The sequence below is a fragment of the Bos javanicus genome, chromosome 6, assembly GCF_032452875.1.
Source record: "Bos javanicus breed banteng chromosome 6, ARS-OSU_banteng_1.0, whole genome shotgun sequence".
Lineage (NCBI taxonomy): Eukaryota > Metazoa > Chordata > Mammalia > Artiodactyla > Bovidae > Bos > Bos javanicus.
The window spans coordinates 22,192,792-22,210,413 of NC_083873.1; the positions used below are offsets into that span (position 1 = coordinate 22,192,792).

Sequence of the window (17,622 nt, forward strand, 5' to 3'; positions counted from 1 at the left end):
TATATACACATATACACACATCTATATATATGAAGTTAGCTTTTTGTGCTTTTTTATATCGTTTATTTTTTAACACAAAGATATACTTTTATGTGATCAGATCTACAAATCTCTTACTGGGACCTTTCCTCCAAAGTATTTTTTTTTCCTTAAAGATTTCTTTCCAAGTGAAGTTTTACATACATTTATTCTCTACTATAACCTTGAAAAGTAGATATCAGACCATTTTACAAATGAGGATGCCAAGACTTAGAAATACTGGATACAGTGCCTAATGTCACAAAGCCAGTAAGTGGCAGAGCGAGGATGAGAACACACCATTTGAATACGCCAAACTGTTTCCCTAAAGAAAGGAAAACGAACCTTCACTGACTCAGTTATGTGGCAGGCACTCTCCAGAGCAGCACAGCATTATAAAAAGAACATAAATTTTAATTTAACAGAGACCTTGATTCCGATCCTGGTTCTATGACTCTTGAGCTGCATAATCACCCAAAGGTCACCTATCTTCTCTAATACTCAGTTTTCCCAACTGCAATATGAAGAAACTAATAACAACATCTAAAGAATTGTGGCTGTTTTATGGGGAAATGGAAATGAAGCATTTGTAAACTCAATAGCACTATAGCAATAATGTAGTTGAGTTAAACTTTGAAAATCTAAAGTATTTTATAAAATTCACTTGTGCCTATAGTTTCTGATGTTACTTCTTACTTTACTCTTGGTTTTCCATTTAATCATTCATCTTGCCGTCTGTCGTATTTTATTCAAGTGCACTCACCTTTTTTAAGCCTCTATCACCTATTTTTTCCATCTGTTTTCAAATTCAGTGCTTCTTTATGACCTTTATAGTTATGGGGGTTTGTTTTCTGTTTTATTTTGAATGTTCTGAATATTGAATTATTCTTCTAAGAAGAGAGGTATCCACTTAAATAGACATTTAACCTGTGATGAAACTTTCATTTCTCTTAACTTTCTCCTTTTTGTCCATCCTTGAAAGTGATTTATATTTTTGAAGATTCTTAGCATTGGTACATAGAGATGTATAAAGTGGCCTTAACTTTTAATGGACAACACAATCTTCTTTCCTTTGGGCTCATCTTTTTTTTTTTTTTTTGACTGCACTATGCAGCTTGTGGGATCTTATTTCCCCAACCAGGGATTGAACCAGTGCTCTTGACAAGGAAAGTTCAGAGTCTCAGTCACTGGACTGCCAGGGAATTCCCTAGCTCATCTTCTTTTATAGGTATCTTATTTCTGTGGCTTGATTCTCTTTTATAAATAAACATTTTGGTTTTGAAACTATGAAAAAGCCACACACAAAAAAGCTACATTGTGACTCTTCTCCCTTTTTTAAATTTCATAATATATAAGCCCATATCTGACGGAGCCCATATCCAGTTAGTTCTAAAGTGTTACAATCAAAAAGCAAAGCATGGCCTTTGCCTACAGTTTAGAAATAAGAGTGATTTGATAGGGAAAACTCTTTAGGACTTCTGCTCTCATTGGAGTTCTGAATATATAAAATATTGAAATATTTTTGAGGACTTTCCTTAAGCAATTTAGTCCTGTCAACAAAAGCCTAAGTAAAACTAAGATTAATAGAGTTAAATTTTGTTCTTTACAACTAAGTATCAACTAAAGTCTGAGGTTTAGCTATGATATACTCTAAGAATTAAATTCAAAAGTAAAATTTAAAGATATGTGGAATGTTGGCAACTGGACATTTTTTGGTGGAACTAGAAATTGTAATTAAATGATAAAGGATCTTGGATGTCTTTTAATATAAACCTCTACTTTACAGATGAGAAAAATGAGGTGCTAAGGCAAGTGACTTGCAGTTAATGGGTGGCAGAATTTGAACCTAAATCCTCATCTGATTCCTTACGATATGGAAGCATAACTTTTTTTTTCCATGATATAGGAATAGAACTGGATACATAAATCAACTGACCCTCTCACATATGCTAAGAGAAAATAGAATCTTCACCCTAATAAACATTTCAGAAATAATAATGAAGAAAATAGAGAAGCAATGTAATCCTCTGTCAGAGTTCCATACAGATATAGAAGGGCAAATCCTTAAAAACATGTAATTTTAAGGGTAAAACTGTGGACCAAAAATATAGATTCATAATGTTGATTGAAAAAAGTCTGTTAAACCTAAATTCTTAGGTGCTGTAATGGGCACTGCTAAATTGCCTTCCAAAAAAAAAAAAAAAAACCACTGTCAGTTTGCTCTCCTACCAATTAGTCCAAGAGTATGCTTACAATCTTACAAATATTTTACATTGTAGTTTTTTTCCCAATGTGGTTATGCCCTCCCCCAAAATATGGTATACTGTTTCAACCTGTGTTTCTCTGATTACTGAGTTTCAGTGTCATGCTTTGAGGCCATTTGTGTTTCTTGTGTGACTACTTGTGTATTTGTATTGCCCATTTTTCTACTAGGGTCTCTCTTTTTCTTAGTGATTGGGTATTTTTCCTTATCTATTACACATAGTACATTTATTTTCTCTTGGTTTATCACTATTTTTTTTATGGTTTACCTTGCCATAGACACTTTAGTTTTACATGGTCAATTGTGTGAGGATGTTTCAATTAAGTTTTATAAAGTTATGCTCATATCAACCAACATAGTAACTGGAATAGGGAAGTTTATTATTAACCATCCTGGGGATCAGTTAACAAGGGGTTGGTTTGTAAGATGTAAAGAGACCCCTAAAAATATAGGCATATGTGCTGTTCTTATATACTCAGTTGTATATGACTCTTTGCAACCCCATGCACTGTAGCCCACCAGGCTCCTCTGTCCATGGGATTTCCCAGGCAAGAATACTGGAGTGGATTGCCTTTTCCTTCTCCAAGGGATCTTCCCAACCCAGGGATTGAACCCACATCTCCTGTGTCTCCTGCATTGCAGGGGAACTCTTTACCTGGTGAGCCATTGAGGAATAGCAGCTATAAACTTCTAGGGTGGAAATAAAGCATACCCTTCTGCCTCTCCCTCGCACCTCAATACTCCCAACCTCAGTGCTGAGAATCCAGACCTTGTCAGAGCCTTGGTCACTAGGTGACAGAGAAATCACCATGGCACCCTGCCTACAAAATTTACTAGAAATCTGCTCTCTGAACTCAAAGGAAATCCACCCATCAGGGTACATGGAAAGGTATATTGCCCATGGGAGGTGGCAATGAAACCACCCTAGAAATAGCCTGAGGGAAGCTGCCAGCCCCATGCACTGCAGGAGCCTGGTACTGGAGAAGACACCCGGGCTGCAGGAGTCCTGTACTGGAAGATCTTGCCAGGAGGATCCACAGAAACCAGGAAGGGCACCTTCTCTTGTAATAGCTTTCAGCCTTCCTACTGACAATATTTAATATAGTTCAGTTCAGTTCAGTTCTCAGTCGTGTCTGACTCTTTGCAACCCCATGAATCGCAGCACGCCAGGCCTCCCTGTCCATCACCAACTCCTGTAGTCCACCCAAACTAATGTCCATTGAGTCAGTGATGCCATCCAGCCATCTCATCCTCTGTCGTCCCCTTCTCCTTCTGCCCCCAATCCGTCCCAGCATCAGAGTCTTTTCCAATGAGTCAACTCTTCGCATGAGGTAGCCAAAGTACTGGAGTTTCAGCTTGAGCATCATTCCTTCCAAAGAACACCCAGGGCTGATCTCCTTTAGAATGGACTGGTTGGATCTCCTTGCAGTCCAAGGGACTCTCAAGAGTCTTCTCCAACACCACTTTTCAAAAGCATCAATTCTTCGGCACTCAGCTTCACAGTCCAACTCTCACATCCATACATGACTACTGGAAAAACCATAGCCTTGACTAGACGGACCTTTGTTGGCAAAGTAATGTCTCTGCTTTTGAATATGCTCTCTAGGTTGGTCATAACTTTCCTTCCAAGGAGTAAGCATCTTTTAATTTATTATGGTTCAGTTCAGTTCAGTTCAGTCGCTCAATCGTATCTGACTCTTTGCGACCCCATGAATTGCAGCATGCCAGGCCTCCCTGTCCATCACCAACTCCTGGAGTTCACTCAAACTCATGTCCATCGAGTCAGTGATGCCATCCAGCCATCTCATCCTCTGTCAACCCCTTCTCTTCCTGCCCCCAAGCCCTCCCAGCATCAGAGTCTTTTCCAATGAGTCAACACTTCGCATGAGGTGGCCAAAGTACTGGAGTTTCAGCTTTAGCATCATTCCTTCCAAAAGAATCCCAGGGCTGATCTCCTTTAGAATGGACTGGTTGGATCTCCTTGCAGTCCAAAGGACTCTCAAGAGTCTTCTCCAACACCACAGTTCAAAAGCATCAATTCTTTGGTGCTCAGCTGTCTTCAGAGTCCAACTCTCACATCCATACATGACTACTGGAAAAACCATAGCCTCGACTAGACAGACCTTTGTTGGCAAAGTAATGTCTCTGCTTTTGAATATGCTGTCTAGGTTGGTCATAACTTTCCTTCCAAGGAGTAAGCGTCTTTTAATTTCATGGCTGCAATCACCATCTGCAGTGATTTTGGAGCCCAAAAAATAAAGTCTGACACTGTTTCCACTGTTTCTCCATCTATTTCCCATGAAGTGATGGGATCAGATGGCATGATCTTCGTTTTCTGAATGTTGAGCTTTAAGCCAACTTTTTCACTCTCCTCTTTCACTTTCATCAAGAGACTCTTTAGTTCCTCTTCACTTTCTGCCATAAGGGTGGTGTCATCTGCGTATCTGAGGTTATTGATATTTCTCCCGGCAATCTTGATTCCAGCTTGTGCTTCTTCTAGCCCAGAGTTTCTCATGATGTACTCTGCATATAAGTTAAATAAGCAGGGTGACAATATACAGCCTTGACATACTCCTTTTCCTATTTTGAACCAGTCTGTTGTTCCATGTCCAGTTCTAACTGTTGCTTCCTGACTGCATATAGGTTTCTCAAGAGGCAGGTCAGGTGGTCTGGTATTCCCATCTCTTTCAGAATTTTCCACAGTTTGTTGTTATCCACACAGTCAAAGGCTTTGGCATAGTCAATAAAGCAGAAATAGATGTTTTTCTGGAATTCTCTTGCTTTTTCGATGATCCAGCAGTTGTTGGTAATTTGATCTCTGGTTCCTCTGCCTTTTCTAAAACCAGCTTGAACATCTGGAAGTTCACAGTTCACGTATTGCTGAAGCCTGGCTTGAAGAATTTTGAGCATTACTTTACTAGCGTGTGAGATGAGTGCAATTGTGCAGTAGTTTGAGCATTCTTTGGCATTGCCTTTCTTTGGGATTAGAATGAAAACTGACCTTTTCCAGTCCTGTGGCCACTGCTGAGTTTTCCAAATTTGCTGGCATATTGAGTGCAGCACTTTCACAGCATCATCTTTCAGGATTTGGAATAGCTCAACTGGAATTCCATCACCTCCACTAGCTTTTTCGTAGTGATGCTTTCTAAGGCCCACTTGACTTCACATTCCAGGATGTCTGGCTCTAGGTCAGTGATCACACTATCCTGATTATCTTGGTCGTGAAGATCTTTTTTGTACAGTTCTTATGTGTATTCTTGCCACCTCTTCTTAATATCTTCTGCTTCTGTTAGGTCCATACCATTTCTGTCCTTTATAGAGCCCATCTTTGTATGAAATGTTCCCTTGGTATCTCTGATTTTCTTGAAGAGATCTCTAGTCTTTCCCATTCTGTTGTTTTCCTCTATTTCTTTGCATTGATCGCCTAGGAAGGCTTTCTTATCTCTACTTGCTATTCTTTGGAACTCTGCATTCAGATGTTTATATCTTTCCTTTTCTCCTTTGCTTTTAGCTTCTCTTCTTTTCACAGCATTTGTAAGGCCTCCCCAGACAGCCATTTTGCTTTTTTTAAATATGGTACCAGCTGGCAAAGGAGAACTATTTAAAGGGCCCAGCTCCATTTTCTGCAGAGAAACAAGGAATGGCAGATTAGGAGCTAAATAGCAATAAATTAATAACTGGCACAGCACTTTGTTATACCTGGATTGTGCTTTTGTGCATAATTTGAAATAACCATAAACATTTTTTTATAAAGGTAAAATTGGAAACAAAGACCTATAAATAAAGAAATTATTGAATAATCTATGGTATTTCCATACCACAGATTACTATGCAGCAATTATGAGGTGAGTATCTAGATATATGCACAAATATTAAGCCTTTAAATCATATTGTTAAGTAAAAATTAACAAAATTTTAAACTATTAAATGAAATGAGTATAATTAATATAATAATACTGATTATAAGATATGCACATACACAGATTGTGTATTCAGAAGCAGAAGTCCTAAGATTACTTTGTAAGATTCTATAATTCATTCTTATGTATAAACCAACACTAAAGCATCTCACATAATATCTTAATTGTATTAGAACTGTCTTTGTGCAATTTTTTGTTGCCTTTGAACTAACTGATTTATAGATAATACAGAGGTAAAGATTGTCACAGGTCAAACTGACTCAAATTTCAAATTAGTAAAGTTATTAGAACTTCTGAATTCATATAATGAAAATCTGTGTGTGTGTGTGTGTGTGTGTGTGTGTTTCTTTTAGACAGATGTTGAAAAAGTTATAGCAGTTGCCTGGGACATCTTTCAGCCCCTTCTCTTTGGACTGATTGGAGCAGAGGTGTTAATTACAGCTCTCAGACCAGAAACTATAGGTAAGAATTTCAAAGTACTACTTTTGCTAAAATCAACTCTTTCTATCTATATTCAGTTGAAATATCTTTAGTAGGTATGTGTCCACTGATTCCTGTTATTGGAGTAGTTGGTTAGAAAATAATGTTTGTCAATCTAAGACAGTACATTTTACACCTTTAAAATTGTTCCTTGTAAAGCAAAGTGACACTGCTGACTACCATCAGTAAAATGCAGGTCTGTTTTCCCAAGGGTAAAAATGGTCATGTAGCCTTGCCCTGGTCAAGAGCCAGAATCTTAAAGATAACTAGTGAGTCCTATAATATGTAATAATATGTACCCATAGAATAGAAATGTTTGTTCATTCATTCTTTTATTCATTCACACATTTGCTGTGGTGGTTAGTCGCTCAGTGGTGTCTGACTCTTGTAACTCTATGGACTATAGCCTGCCAGGCTCCTCTGTCTGTGGTGTTCTCCAGGCAAGAATACTAGAGTGGGTTGCCGTTTCCTTCTCCAGGGATTCCCTACGAAGGAATCGAAGCTGAGTCTCCTGCATTGCAGACAGATTCTTTACCAACTGAGCTACAAGGGAAGCCCACACATTTGCTAGCCATCATGTTAAAACTCTCTTAATTCATAGCACTTTATTTAAAAATTAATTTATGCACATATACTCATTATTTCCTCCTTTCCTTGCATCACATTGTTTTTCCATTCATGCAGGGGCTGCTGTTCCCTGCCACCTCTTTCTGAATCTCATGCATAGATTCTTCCCATTTTTTCATACATTTTCAAGTAGACTTGTCACAGTTTCCTCCTCTTCAGAAGTTAAATGGATTTTAATCTCTCTTATCTTGAAATAATATCATCCCTGATTCTGCTTCATGCTATAGCATGGATGGACCTAGAGGACATTACACTAAATAAAATAAGCCAATCATAAAAAGACAAATACTGTATGATTTTATTTATATGAGTAAAATTCATAGAAATGTAGAGTAGAATGATGCCAGGGATCCTGGAAATGGGGAGATGGGAATTTGTTGTCTAATGGGTACAGAGTTTCAGTTTTACAAGATGAAAACATTCTAGATATTTGTTGCACAAAAACATGAATGTTTAACTTGATGCTTACTGAACTGTAAGTTTTTAAATGATTAAGATGGTGATTTTTGTTAAGTATGTTTTATCACAATCAAAATTTAAATAAGTACACACATATATATTTATAAAGGATATGTGTACATATATATATGTATATACATCCTTTCTCCTTTCACTGCTCTCCTCACCTACCATTCTCTCTCTCTCTTCCTCTTTTCAAACTTTTCCAAAAGGGTACCTATATTCCACTTTTCCAAAAGGGTACCTATATTCCGCTTTTCCATTTCAGTTCTCTTTCTCTTCCTCAGTGCATTTAAGTCTAGCTTCTGCCCTAACACACAGCCAACCCTGCTCTTACCAGTGGATTTATGTTATTAAGTCCACTGAATACTTATGAGTCTTTGTTTTTCTTGATCTCATATCAGCATTTGATGCTATTAACCTCTTTAAAACACTTTCACATTGAAGTTTGAAACTTTGTATTTTCTAGTGCCCTTTGAGTCTTTACAGTATATATGGCTTAATTGCTGCTCCTATGCTTCTCACTCTTTATCACTTTCCCGAGCTTATCTGCACAGTGACTTTGATTATAAACTATGTAATTCCAAAATCTTTATCTCTAAATTTGTATATCCAGTGCTTTCTTGGACATCACCACTTGTAAGCCCCACAAAACTCTAAACTCAATATGTCTCAATCTTCCTCATCATCTTCTCCCCAAACCTTCAATGTTCCCTCCTGGGAATGGTATTATCTCTTTTGTACCTTGTATTTCAGCAACAAATACCTTTGAAAATATACCAACCTGAGAGAATATCCTCCAACAAAAAGCTACAAAACTTTTATCTGTTAAAAAAAAAAAAAAACTTTATTGCAGATTTACATTAGAGCTTCCTGCAATGTCTTTCCCTTTTACAAGCCTTTTCAACTTGAAAAAAATTGTTCTCAATTTTCTGTTCCTTTTTGAACTTAATTGTTTTCAACTGTAAAATGAGCCTAATTACCCCACAGCTTGTAAGGATTTAGTAAAGTAGTGCACTTAAAGCTGACTGTGGAACCTGGCACAGAGTAAATACTCAACCAATGTTACTTTTTAAAATATTAACCCTGTTAGTTAGCAGTCACTTTAGCTGTGGCTTTCTCAGGTCCAGTAGCCTGCAATGGCCAAGTCACAATCCCTTATTTTGCACATCAGGATGAACTTAACTTTACCAGCAAAGAATTCTAAATGCTGATTGAATGAAGTAGCTATATATGACAACAAGGGCTAATAGGCTGTCAGTATACACACCAGTATGATGAAATAGATGTAGAGTGCTGATGTCTGTTCTGATTGGTCAGTGCCCAGCCAGCTCTGTTCTGATTGGCTCATTGCATTCATAATGGCTCATAAATATTTTGAATATCACCTCTTCGTGTTCTGTAAAGACTTCTCAACCACTTTGTTAAAAACATTAATGTTTTCTTCTCCTATGCCCCCTTACCAGTATGTTTAAACTGTATTTGCCTTATAGTATATTAATTAGTTGTTTATGTTTCTGTCTTTGATGTTCATAGAAGCAGAGTCTGTGTATTTACATTTCTGTGTACTAGTACCTAGTTCAAATCCTGCCATGTATAGTTATTATTGTATAAATTCTTTTAAAATAAACACATGAAAGAAAGTGTTGTTCTTGCTATAAAGCATAAAATAATGTTCAAATCTCCTTTGTAAAAATTTAAATATGTTTAATTTCTGTTTTTATTTTAGGGGAATACTCTGGTTTCTCTTCAGGTCTAAATAAATCTTTCACATTTTACTAAAAAAATCAGGGGGAAATACCTTCTTTTAAACAAGTGGTCTGATTGATCCTTAATATTGATGTTTTAATAAATTATGCCTTGCCATTTTATTTTTTTAATTTTTTGAATGTGTTTAGGCTTCTGTTGAAAGAATTTTGAATCAGTAACCATGAGATTCAGGGTTTTTTCTTCCCCTCAGTATTTCCTTATGTCTGAAAACTGAGTATTTCTTACAGGTCTTTGTGTTGCCACCCTGGGCATTGCAGTATTAATACGAATTTTGGTCACATATCTGATGGTGTGTTTTGCTGGTTTTAACATTAAGGAAAAGATATTTATTTCTTTTGCATGGCTTCCAAAGGCCACAGTCCAGGTAATGATGGATTTTAATTCCTATTTCTATATGATATCTTGAAATTTTTAATAAGAGAGCTTGTTCAAATTTGGTGAAAATAAGTATATGAAGTTTGATTTACGATAAGATTTTATACTGATTTACTCTTTAAAAGTTTTATTCTTGGTTTATTGATTCATTAAGTATGACAGCTCATTTAAATTTCTTTAGACCACCAGAGTGCAACTAAAAATCCAATAAATCCCTATACTACTAGAAAGTAGTAGTACATAGCAGGAAGGAAGAGTTTGAAATTTTATCAGTCAGAGCTCTCTAAATAACCCAGAGATAGTTATTCACTCTCTTCATTTCAATAAATAGCATAGCCCATCTTAGTATTGAAATGTATGTGACTATATGATTGATGATCAGTTATGCTTGACTACAGTCTTTATATATAATGGAGAAAGATTTATTGAGAAATAACTCAGAACATGCTTTATTTCCTTGATTATTAGTTGATATTTAAAATTTTCAAACCAGCTGAACCTCCTGACAAACAATCATATGACCCACAATTTGCGCACTCCGATGAACAAGGCACTAACCAATAGGTGCTTAGAAGGATTTGCCAGGTATTTGGTAGCATACCTGTAATTGCTAATTAAATTAGAACTGTACAGATCATCGTTTGTTGCAAATGTAACATATCCCTGAAGGTTTTGTATATTCTCCAACTAATTACGAGAAATGAGACTTACTTGTTTCATCCTTGATTATTTTGTGATTATTTAAGTGTATAAATTTCTTGTTTCATGAAACGAAAATCAGATGTTAATTTAGGAAGCTTTGAGAGATATGTATGCTGCTCTGGAACAATATGTCAGATTTTGTGTGGCTGCAGGGTTAGGGCATTATTCCAGAGAAGTTTTTCCTTCAATTATACATTCATAGGCATCTGAGACATAAACATAATGGCTAAGAATGCTATGAAGTTAATACAGTACGGTACGTAGAGTTTCTCCCTCTAACAGTAGTTTTTCCTTTTAACAGTGATAGGAGTTTAGAGAGTTTAGAGTAGTTTCTCCCTCTAAAAGTAGTTTCTCCTTTTAACTGTGTCTCCCGCCTCCACACTGCCTCTGGTAACTTTAGCATGTAGAAAAAAAATCACTCTAGTTGCTTTGGTATGAAAGATTTGTTTCTAAAGTTAGAATTTGAAGGATGGCACTTTCCCGCTCTGAAAACAAGTTTTAAACTAAGGAGAAATTATCCAGGATGTCTTGAATAACGCATGTTCTCAAACAATTATTGTATAGAATTTCCCTTTTTCTTCTTTTGCCACTGCACAAGAAACAAGACTTTCTCATATATTTTTTTCCATGTTAGTGTTCTTTAAACTATTTTTGTCTATGACCCATAAGAAGTATACTTTAAATGACATCTCATTTAATGTATGTTAGTAAACATACAAACCCTCTCAACACACACACACATACACATTTACACATACAACAGAGAACTGAAAGGGAAATGTGTATTGTAATGTGTGCAGTTCTTGCTGAGCATTCATGAAATGTTGAATTAGTTCTGGCACAAGGTGATATACCATAGCAAAGAGCCCTCAAACGCAGGGACTAAATGAGAGACTTTTTATGTCTTTCTAACCAGTGGTCAAGAATGCCCATTCCAGAGCTGGCAAGGTAACTGCTGTTCTTGTGCCTTTCATCCACGAGTCCAGCTTTCACCATTTCCATCCAGTGGCAAGGGGAAAATAGTAAGGTCCGTTTCTTTTCAGGGAACAATTAAAAGAAGCATTTATCACTTTCGCTCACCTGTCAGTGGCCAAAACTTAGATATATAGCTACAACTATTTGCAAAGAAGACTGAAAAAAAGAAGTCTCATTTGAACAGCAATGTGACCAGCTAAAACTCAGCCACTTCTATTGTAGAAGGGTAAAGGGGCATTCAGATATCGTGGGCAATTAGTAGTCTCTGCTGCTGTGTCTCATCCACACTGATATTTTCTCTTCTGTTGTGTTGTCCTGGAGATCAACATTGTTGTGTTCTGTGAAATAAGGGGATAACCAGGTTGATTAATGTATTTTTCCCTTGTGGCACTGATAATATTGCATTTTGTCTCTAAAAGATTTTTCATAATACCTCCCAATAGATAAATTTTAAATAAAACATTTCACCAATTCCTAAGGCAAAAAATTAATCAAATTCCTAATAAGATCAACTTCAAGTTTCAAAGGTGCCTACCACTTTCAAGTTTCTTAATGTTTAACAATTAGTTTAGGCTCTGAAGCAATATTCTTACGTTTTTTCATTTAAAACTTCACTATCTTCCAATAAATATCACTGCATTTTTTCATCTTATCTTTTCTTAATTCCAAATTCCTAAAGATGAAAGAATGAGATGACCAGTAACTTTCATCTTTATTCAGGAGGAATTTAGTATATTCTTGTTATGGTTAATTAATATCCTAAGTCTGTATTTGCCTGGTGTTTTGAAATATATCTGCCTGATATTTTTGTAAGTTTGCCTTATTCAAATAGGTACATATGAATCATCCTTCTTTCCCTTGGCAAGGGCAGGGAGAGCTTTCAGATCATTAAAGTCAACTGCAGTACATTTTGAAAGAGGACTAAGAGAACTTTCATAATTGAGCAAAAGAATAAAACATTTGTTTTTGCAAATGATAATATAATTCACCTTTTTTCTATGTGCTTGTCTTATAATGCTTCCAACTTTACCTTTAACCTTTCTTAGGCTGCAATAGGATCTGTGGCTTTGGACACAGCAAGATCACATGGAGAGAAACAGTTAGAAGGATATGGAATGGATGTGTTGACAGTGGCATTTTTGTCCATCATCATCACAGCCCCAGTTGGAAGCCTACTTATTGGTTTGCTCGGCCCCAGACTTCTCCAGAAAGCTGAACAAAATAAAGATGAAGAAGATCAAGGAGAGACGTCTATACAAGTTTAGAGGTGAAAAGAGAGAATGCTGAATACAGCCCTCAGAAGCATGCTGTCAGTGCCTGCTTTTGTCAACTAGCAGAGACTAGTTTTATCCGGATGGATATTGACATATTTAGTGTTTAAGTGTAAATTAATAGAACCAGAGTATGGCTTTTTTTTAAAAAACAGCATTTTTAGCTATTACCGGGACGGTGGTAATGTTCTACGTCTGCAACCTGCTCCCTTCCTTATTTTTTTTTTCTTCAAATAACTATTCATCATTATCTCTTAGCTTGTATAGGGACACGTATACTTTGGGCTTCCCTGGTGGCTCAGCAGTAAAGAATCTGCCTACAACACAGTAGATGTAGGAATCACAGATTTGATCCCTGGGTCGGGAAGATCCCCTGGAGGAGGACATGGCAAGCTACTCCAGTATTCTTCCCTGGGAAATCCCGTGGACAGAGGAGCCTGGCAAATTACCGTCCAGGGCTTGCATGGACCAAAGTGACTGAGCACACGATACCTAAGTGTACTACCACAATTTAATTTCAGTGTCCTGCTTTGCTAGCCAACAGCTTGCTCTGACTTAGTGTTACCATCACAATTTCATAATTCATGGTCACCTAACCTTTCATGCCTTGAATTGTTTTGGGCCCTTTTTTCTTTTTGTTTTTAAATATCATAACACAATCCTTCATCCATTTCTACCTTCCTTCTTAATCTGCCTTTTTTCCATTTCTACCTCTCTTACTTGTCTTTCTATGAAGTAGTATTTCTGATTGTTCCCACCAAAAATTTTTTAAAGTACACAAAATATTTTAATTGGTTCTTTCTCTTGCACCTGTCCATGTGTCAAAGACTAAATCCTATCCCCATAGTTAGCTTCACAGAGCCCCCCATTTCAGTGGCTCATCTGAGTTTCCTTCTACCTAAGCAGTGTCCTGACCTAGCCCTTTGTTTTTTGTGACCCACATTTTCAGGCTCTTCCTGTTCTCTAGGTAAGAGATAGCTAATTTTTAAATCTATGTCAGCCTCATGAATACCATATTAATCAGGGTAAGATAAGCTGCTATAATGAAGAAATGAAAAATTAAATACTTAAATAGAAAATTTTATTTTCCTCTTACAAAACCAGTTGACAGGGTTACTCTGCTCATGAGGTTTATTCAGAGACCCATGTCCTTCCATCCTGAGACTCTGCTGTGCCCTAGCTTAGGACAAAAGTCCCCTTTCTAGTCTTCAGGAAGAAGGGAAAAAAAGGAAGCCCAAGACAAGCAATTTATTTTTAAGGAAGTGATGTGGCAGCAGATACATCTCTCCTCTTACATTCTGTTGGTGATAATCACACCCACCCAGCTGAAAAGTATTATCTCTCACTAAGCATTCACATTCCCGGGAAATGGAAAGACCAGATTTGAGAGCCAGAAGTACTATCGTGTTGGGTGTTACCATCACCTAGTAGCATATCCTTGCAGGTTAATAAGGACTATCTAAAGATGTAACTTTAACCAAAAGAATGACTTCCATGGCAAGAATTTCAGGAATTGTGACATGCCAGTAGAGAAGATAAGAAAGTCTTACCTCAGAAGTCTCATTTTCTCCCACTTAATCAACTGACCATTTCTGCTTTTTTGTATCACTTGTTAAGTTCCTGTACTCTAGGTCAGCTCCTGCCTAGTTGTTAGAATAATCATGTTTAGATAATGTTGTCATTAGACTACCTAAGGTTCTGATTTAATAGAGACAAACATATGAACAATCTGTAAAAAGGGCTATAAGTACTCTGACAGAAGTGAGTATAGGGTACATTCACCCTTCAGACTACTCTTCCAACCCTTCCCATCATGACTTTCAAGCTGTTCGAAACCAGCTTAATTTTTATTAATCTAACATAATAGGAAGCCAGAGAGTTTTCATTTTTACGTCAGCCTGACTCTGGTTCCTCTATGGGACTGTATTCCCTTAGTGTTTATGTTCTCAACACGGACCAGACTAGTTTATACCAAAGTTCAGAGAGGTGAACTTCCTTGGCCAGATGCGCCTTGGTTGTAGCACCATAAACTTAATGCTCATCTGGTCCTCTACTTTCACAGGCTCTGAAACTAGAGTCACCCAACAAATATTTACTAAAGCCTTTGGTGGCCCAGGCACATCATAAAGACTAATGTTGTTACCATCTTTAAGGATCTGACAGTCTGATTGAGGATAGCTACCATTAAACAAGAAGTTGCAAAACAGTGTGATAAGTGCCATGATGCAGAGAGTACAGGGGTGCCAGGGAGCTCATAGCAGGAGTAACCCATGAATCAGGGGGAGGTGCACTTTAGGCGCCCACTCCAGTGTTCTTGCCTGGAGAATCCCAGGGACAGAGGAGCCTGTTGGGCTGCCTTCTATGGGGTCGCACAGAGTCGGACATGACTGATGCGACTTAGCAGCAGCAGCAGCACTTTAGGCACAGCCTCCAGAGAAAGTAGGACCTTGGCTAGGATGTGGGAATAATTAGGACTTAGCAAAAGGCATGGGAGACCCAAGGGTGCTGCAGTTAGTGCAGGTTCCCATGTTCACCAGTAACTCTTCTCCATGTAACATAACAGGCTTTCAATACTTACTAATACAAAATACAGTTAGTATAAGCAAATAAGAATGTTGTTGTAAATATTCAAGGCCCCAAGAAAGAATTAGAAATGGAAATTCAGAGTGTAGAAATAGTTGAAAATCCCCAAAAGTGACTGCCCATAGCCTATGCCATTTTCAGAGCATGTGGTGACTTTTTACCTACCCCTCCTCGGTGAGCAGCCACCAACCAAATCTCTGTGGCTCTCTGTCCAGTGGGCTTCCCTGGCAGCTCAGTGAAGAATCTGCCTGCAATGCAGGAGACCCAGGTTCCATCCCTGGGTCAGGAAGATTCCCTGGAATAGGAAATGGCCCACTCCAGTATTCTTGCCTGGAGAATCCCCATGGATAGAGGGGCCTGGCAGGCTACAGTCCATGCAGTCACAAATAGTTGGACAGGACTGAATGACTAACACTTCCACTTTCTCTGTGCAGTGTTGGTCTCTGCAGGACTCACTGTGAAGTCTCAGGTTTGTTTTGTCACCACAAAGTAAACCACAGCTCTTTTCTTGGTTGGTAAACTCAGAGTTAACTTGATACAGAATGCTGACTCAAGCCAATCAAACTTACCCCACCCCACCACAGATAGAAACCATTGCTCTAACCTCTGGGTGACTAAAAGAAAGGTGTATCATATACATACTTCTATCAGAGTACTTGTAGCCCTTTTTTCAGTTTGTTTCTGGGTTTGTTGCCTATTAAATTAACCCTTGAGGGGTGGGAGCCTTATCTTGGTCATCTTTGAAACCTCAGCAATTTTTACACGGTATGGAGCAGGGTGGGCATTTAGTAAATTGTAATGAACTGAATCAGTGAGGAGATTCTCTTTCAGTATCAGAAACCTACCTGCCGCATAACAGTTTAGATTTTAGTCCACTTAGTGCATCTAAGCTGCTCGGGCTACTACAACAAAATACCATAGACTGAGTGACTTAAACAACCAGTAATTATCTTCTCACAGTTCTGAGGCTGGAAGTCAAATGTGAGAGTTGCCAGCAATGATCAGGCTCTGATGAGAGCTCTCTTCCTGGCGTGCTAATAGCCTCCTTCTCACTGGGTTCTCACGGGGTGGTGGAAGGACTGGGGTTGTGAGGGGATGGGAATGGAGGAGAATATGCAAGCTCTCTGTTGTCTCCTCTAATAAAGTCACTAATCCCACCATGAAGGCTCTAGCCTCATGACTTAATCTAATCTAATTACCTCTCAGATTCTCCCTGTCCAAACACCATCACGTTGAGGGGTTATGGCTTCAGCTTATGAATTTAGTTGGGGGACAGAATTCAGTACACATCAAGGGCTTCATACTTTCAAGGACAGCGCCAAGCAAACACTGTAAACTTGCTCTCTTCAACACCCTTTTTTTCCTAAGGTGGGTGCTGTCAACCTCTCCTCTGAGAAGTGTTTGTTTCTCTTTAGGCAGACTGATTAGGTTTCTGCTTTTTAAGTTATTTTCGCCTTCCCGTGTTTTCCTTTCTGGTATTAACTTCATATAACATGGACTGGACTTGAGTGTTCTCAAAATGTCCTCAGTCATGTGTTTGCAAATGATCTCACCCATTGCATTCTTTAAAAATAGTAATGATTATTTTGTCTGATTACAAAATAATACATTTCCATTGCAGAAAATCTAGAAGGCAGAAAAGCACAAGAAAGAAAATGAAACTACTGTTAATGCAAACACCCATTTTATTTTGATTCTTTTAAATTTTACTTTTGCGGTCTGGGGGATGTCTTATTTTCAGAATGATACCTCATCCACTGAATTCGTTGGGTGAAAGGCAATATAAATATATTTGACTTCTGTGAAGATATATAGATTGAAAATTTTTTGTTGTATATAATGAATGCTAAGCCTTCCAAAAATTACTTATTCGCCCTGTAATATTCAAATATTAATTTTGCAATGAATAAAACAGACAAATCCCTGCCTTTACAGAGTTTATGTTCTAAAATCCATTCATTCACTCAAAATACACTTGTAACTTTCCTACTGTGTGCCAGTTTTGCTAGGTCCTGGGGAACACAGTGATGAAGAATACATTCAAGACGGAACTTGAATTCTAGTAGGAGACTGACTCTAATACTTGCCTTCAGAAAGCTTTCAAGGAAGTAAGATATGTACAAATAGCTGTAATCCAAATGAACGATTCAAAACTGTTCTCAGTGAAGAAAACTTCTTA

General features: G+C 37.7%; 1 protein-coding gene across 6 annotated transcripts in view; it reads left to right on the plus strand.

Moving 5' to 3' along the window:
- The window catches only part of SLC9B2 (solute carrier family 9 member B2), a 65,631-nt gene extending 48,256 nt beyond the window's left edge, over nt 1–17,375 (plus strand). For all 6 annotated transcript variants that reach the window (XM_061419494.1, XM_061419490.1, XM_061419489.1 and 3 more), the window contains 3 exons: nt 6,555–6,663; nt 9,765–9,901; nt 12,636–17,375. In XM_061419494.1, coding sequence (XP_061275478.1) covers nt 6,555–6,663; nt 9,765–9,901; nt 12,636–12,854 — 465 coding nt within the window. In that variant the 3' untranslated portion in view covers nt 12,855–17,375. The remainder of the gene's footprint in view (nt 1–6,554; nt 6,664–9,764; nt 9,902–12,635) is intronic.
- The last annotated feature ends 247 nt before the right edge of the window (nt 17,376–17,622 follow it).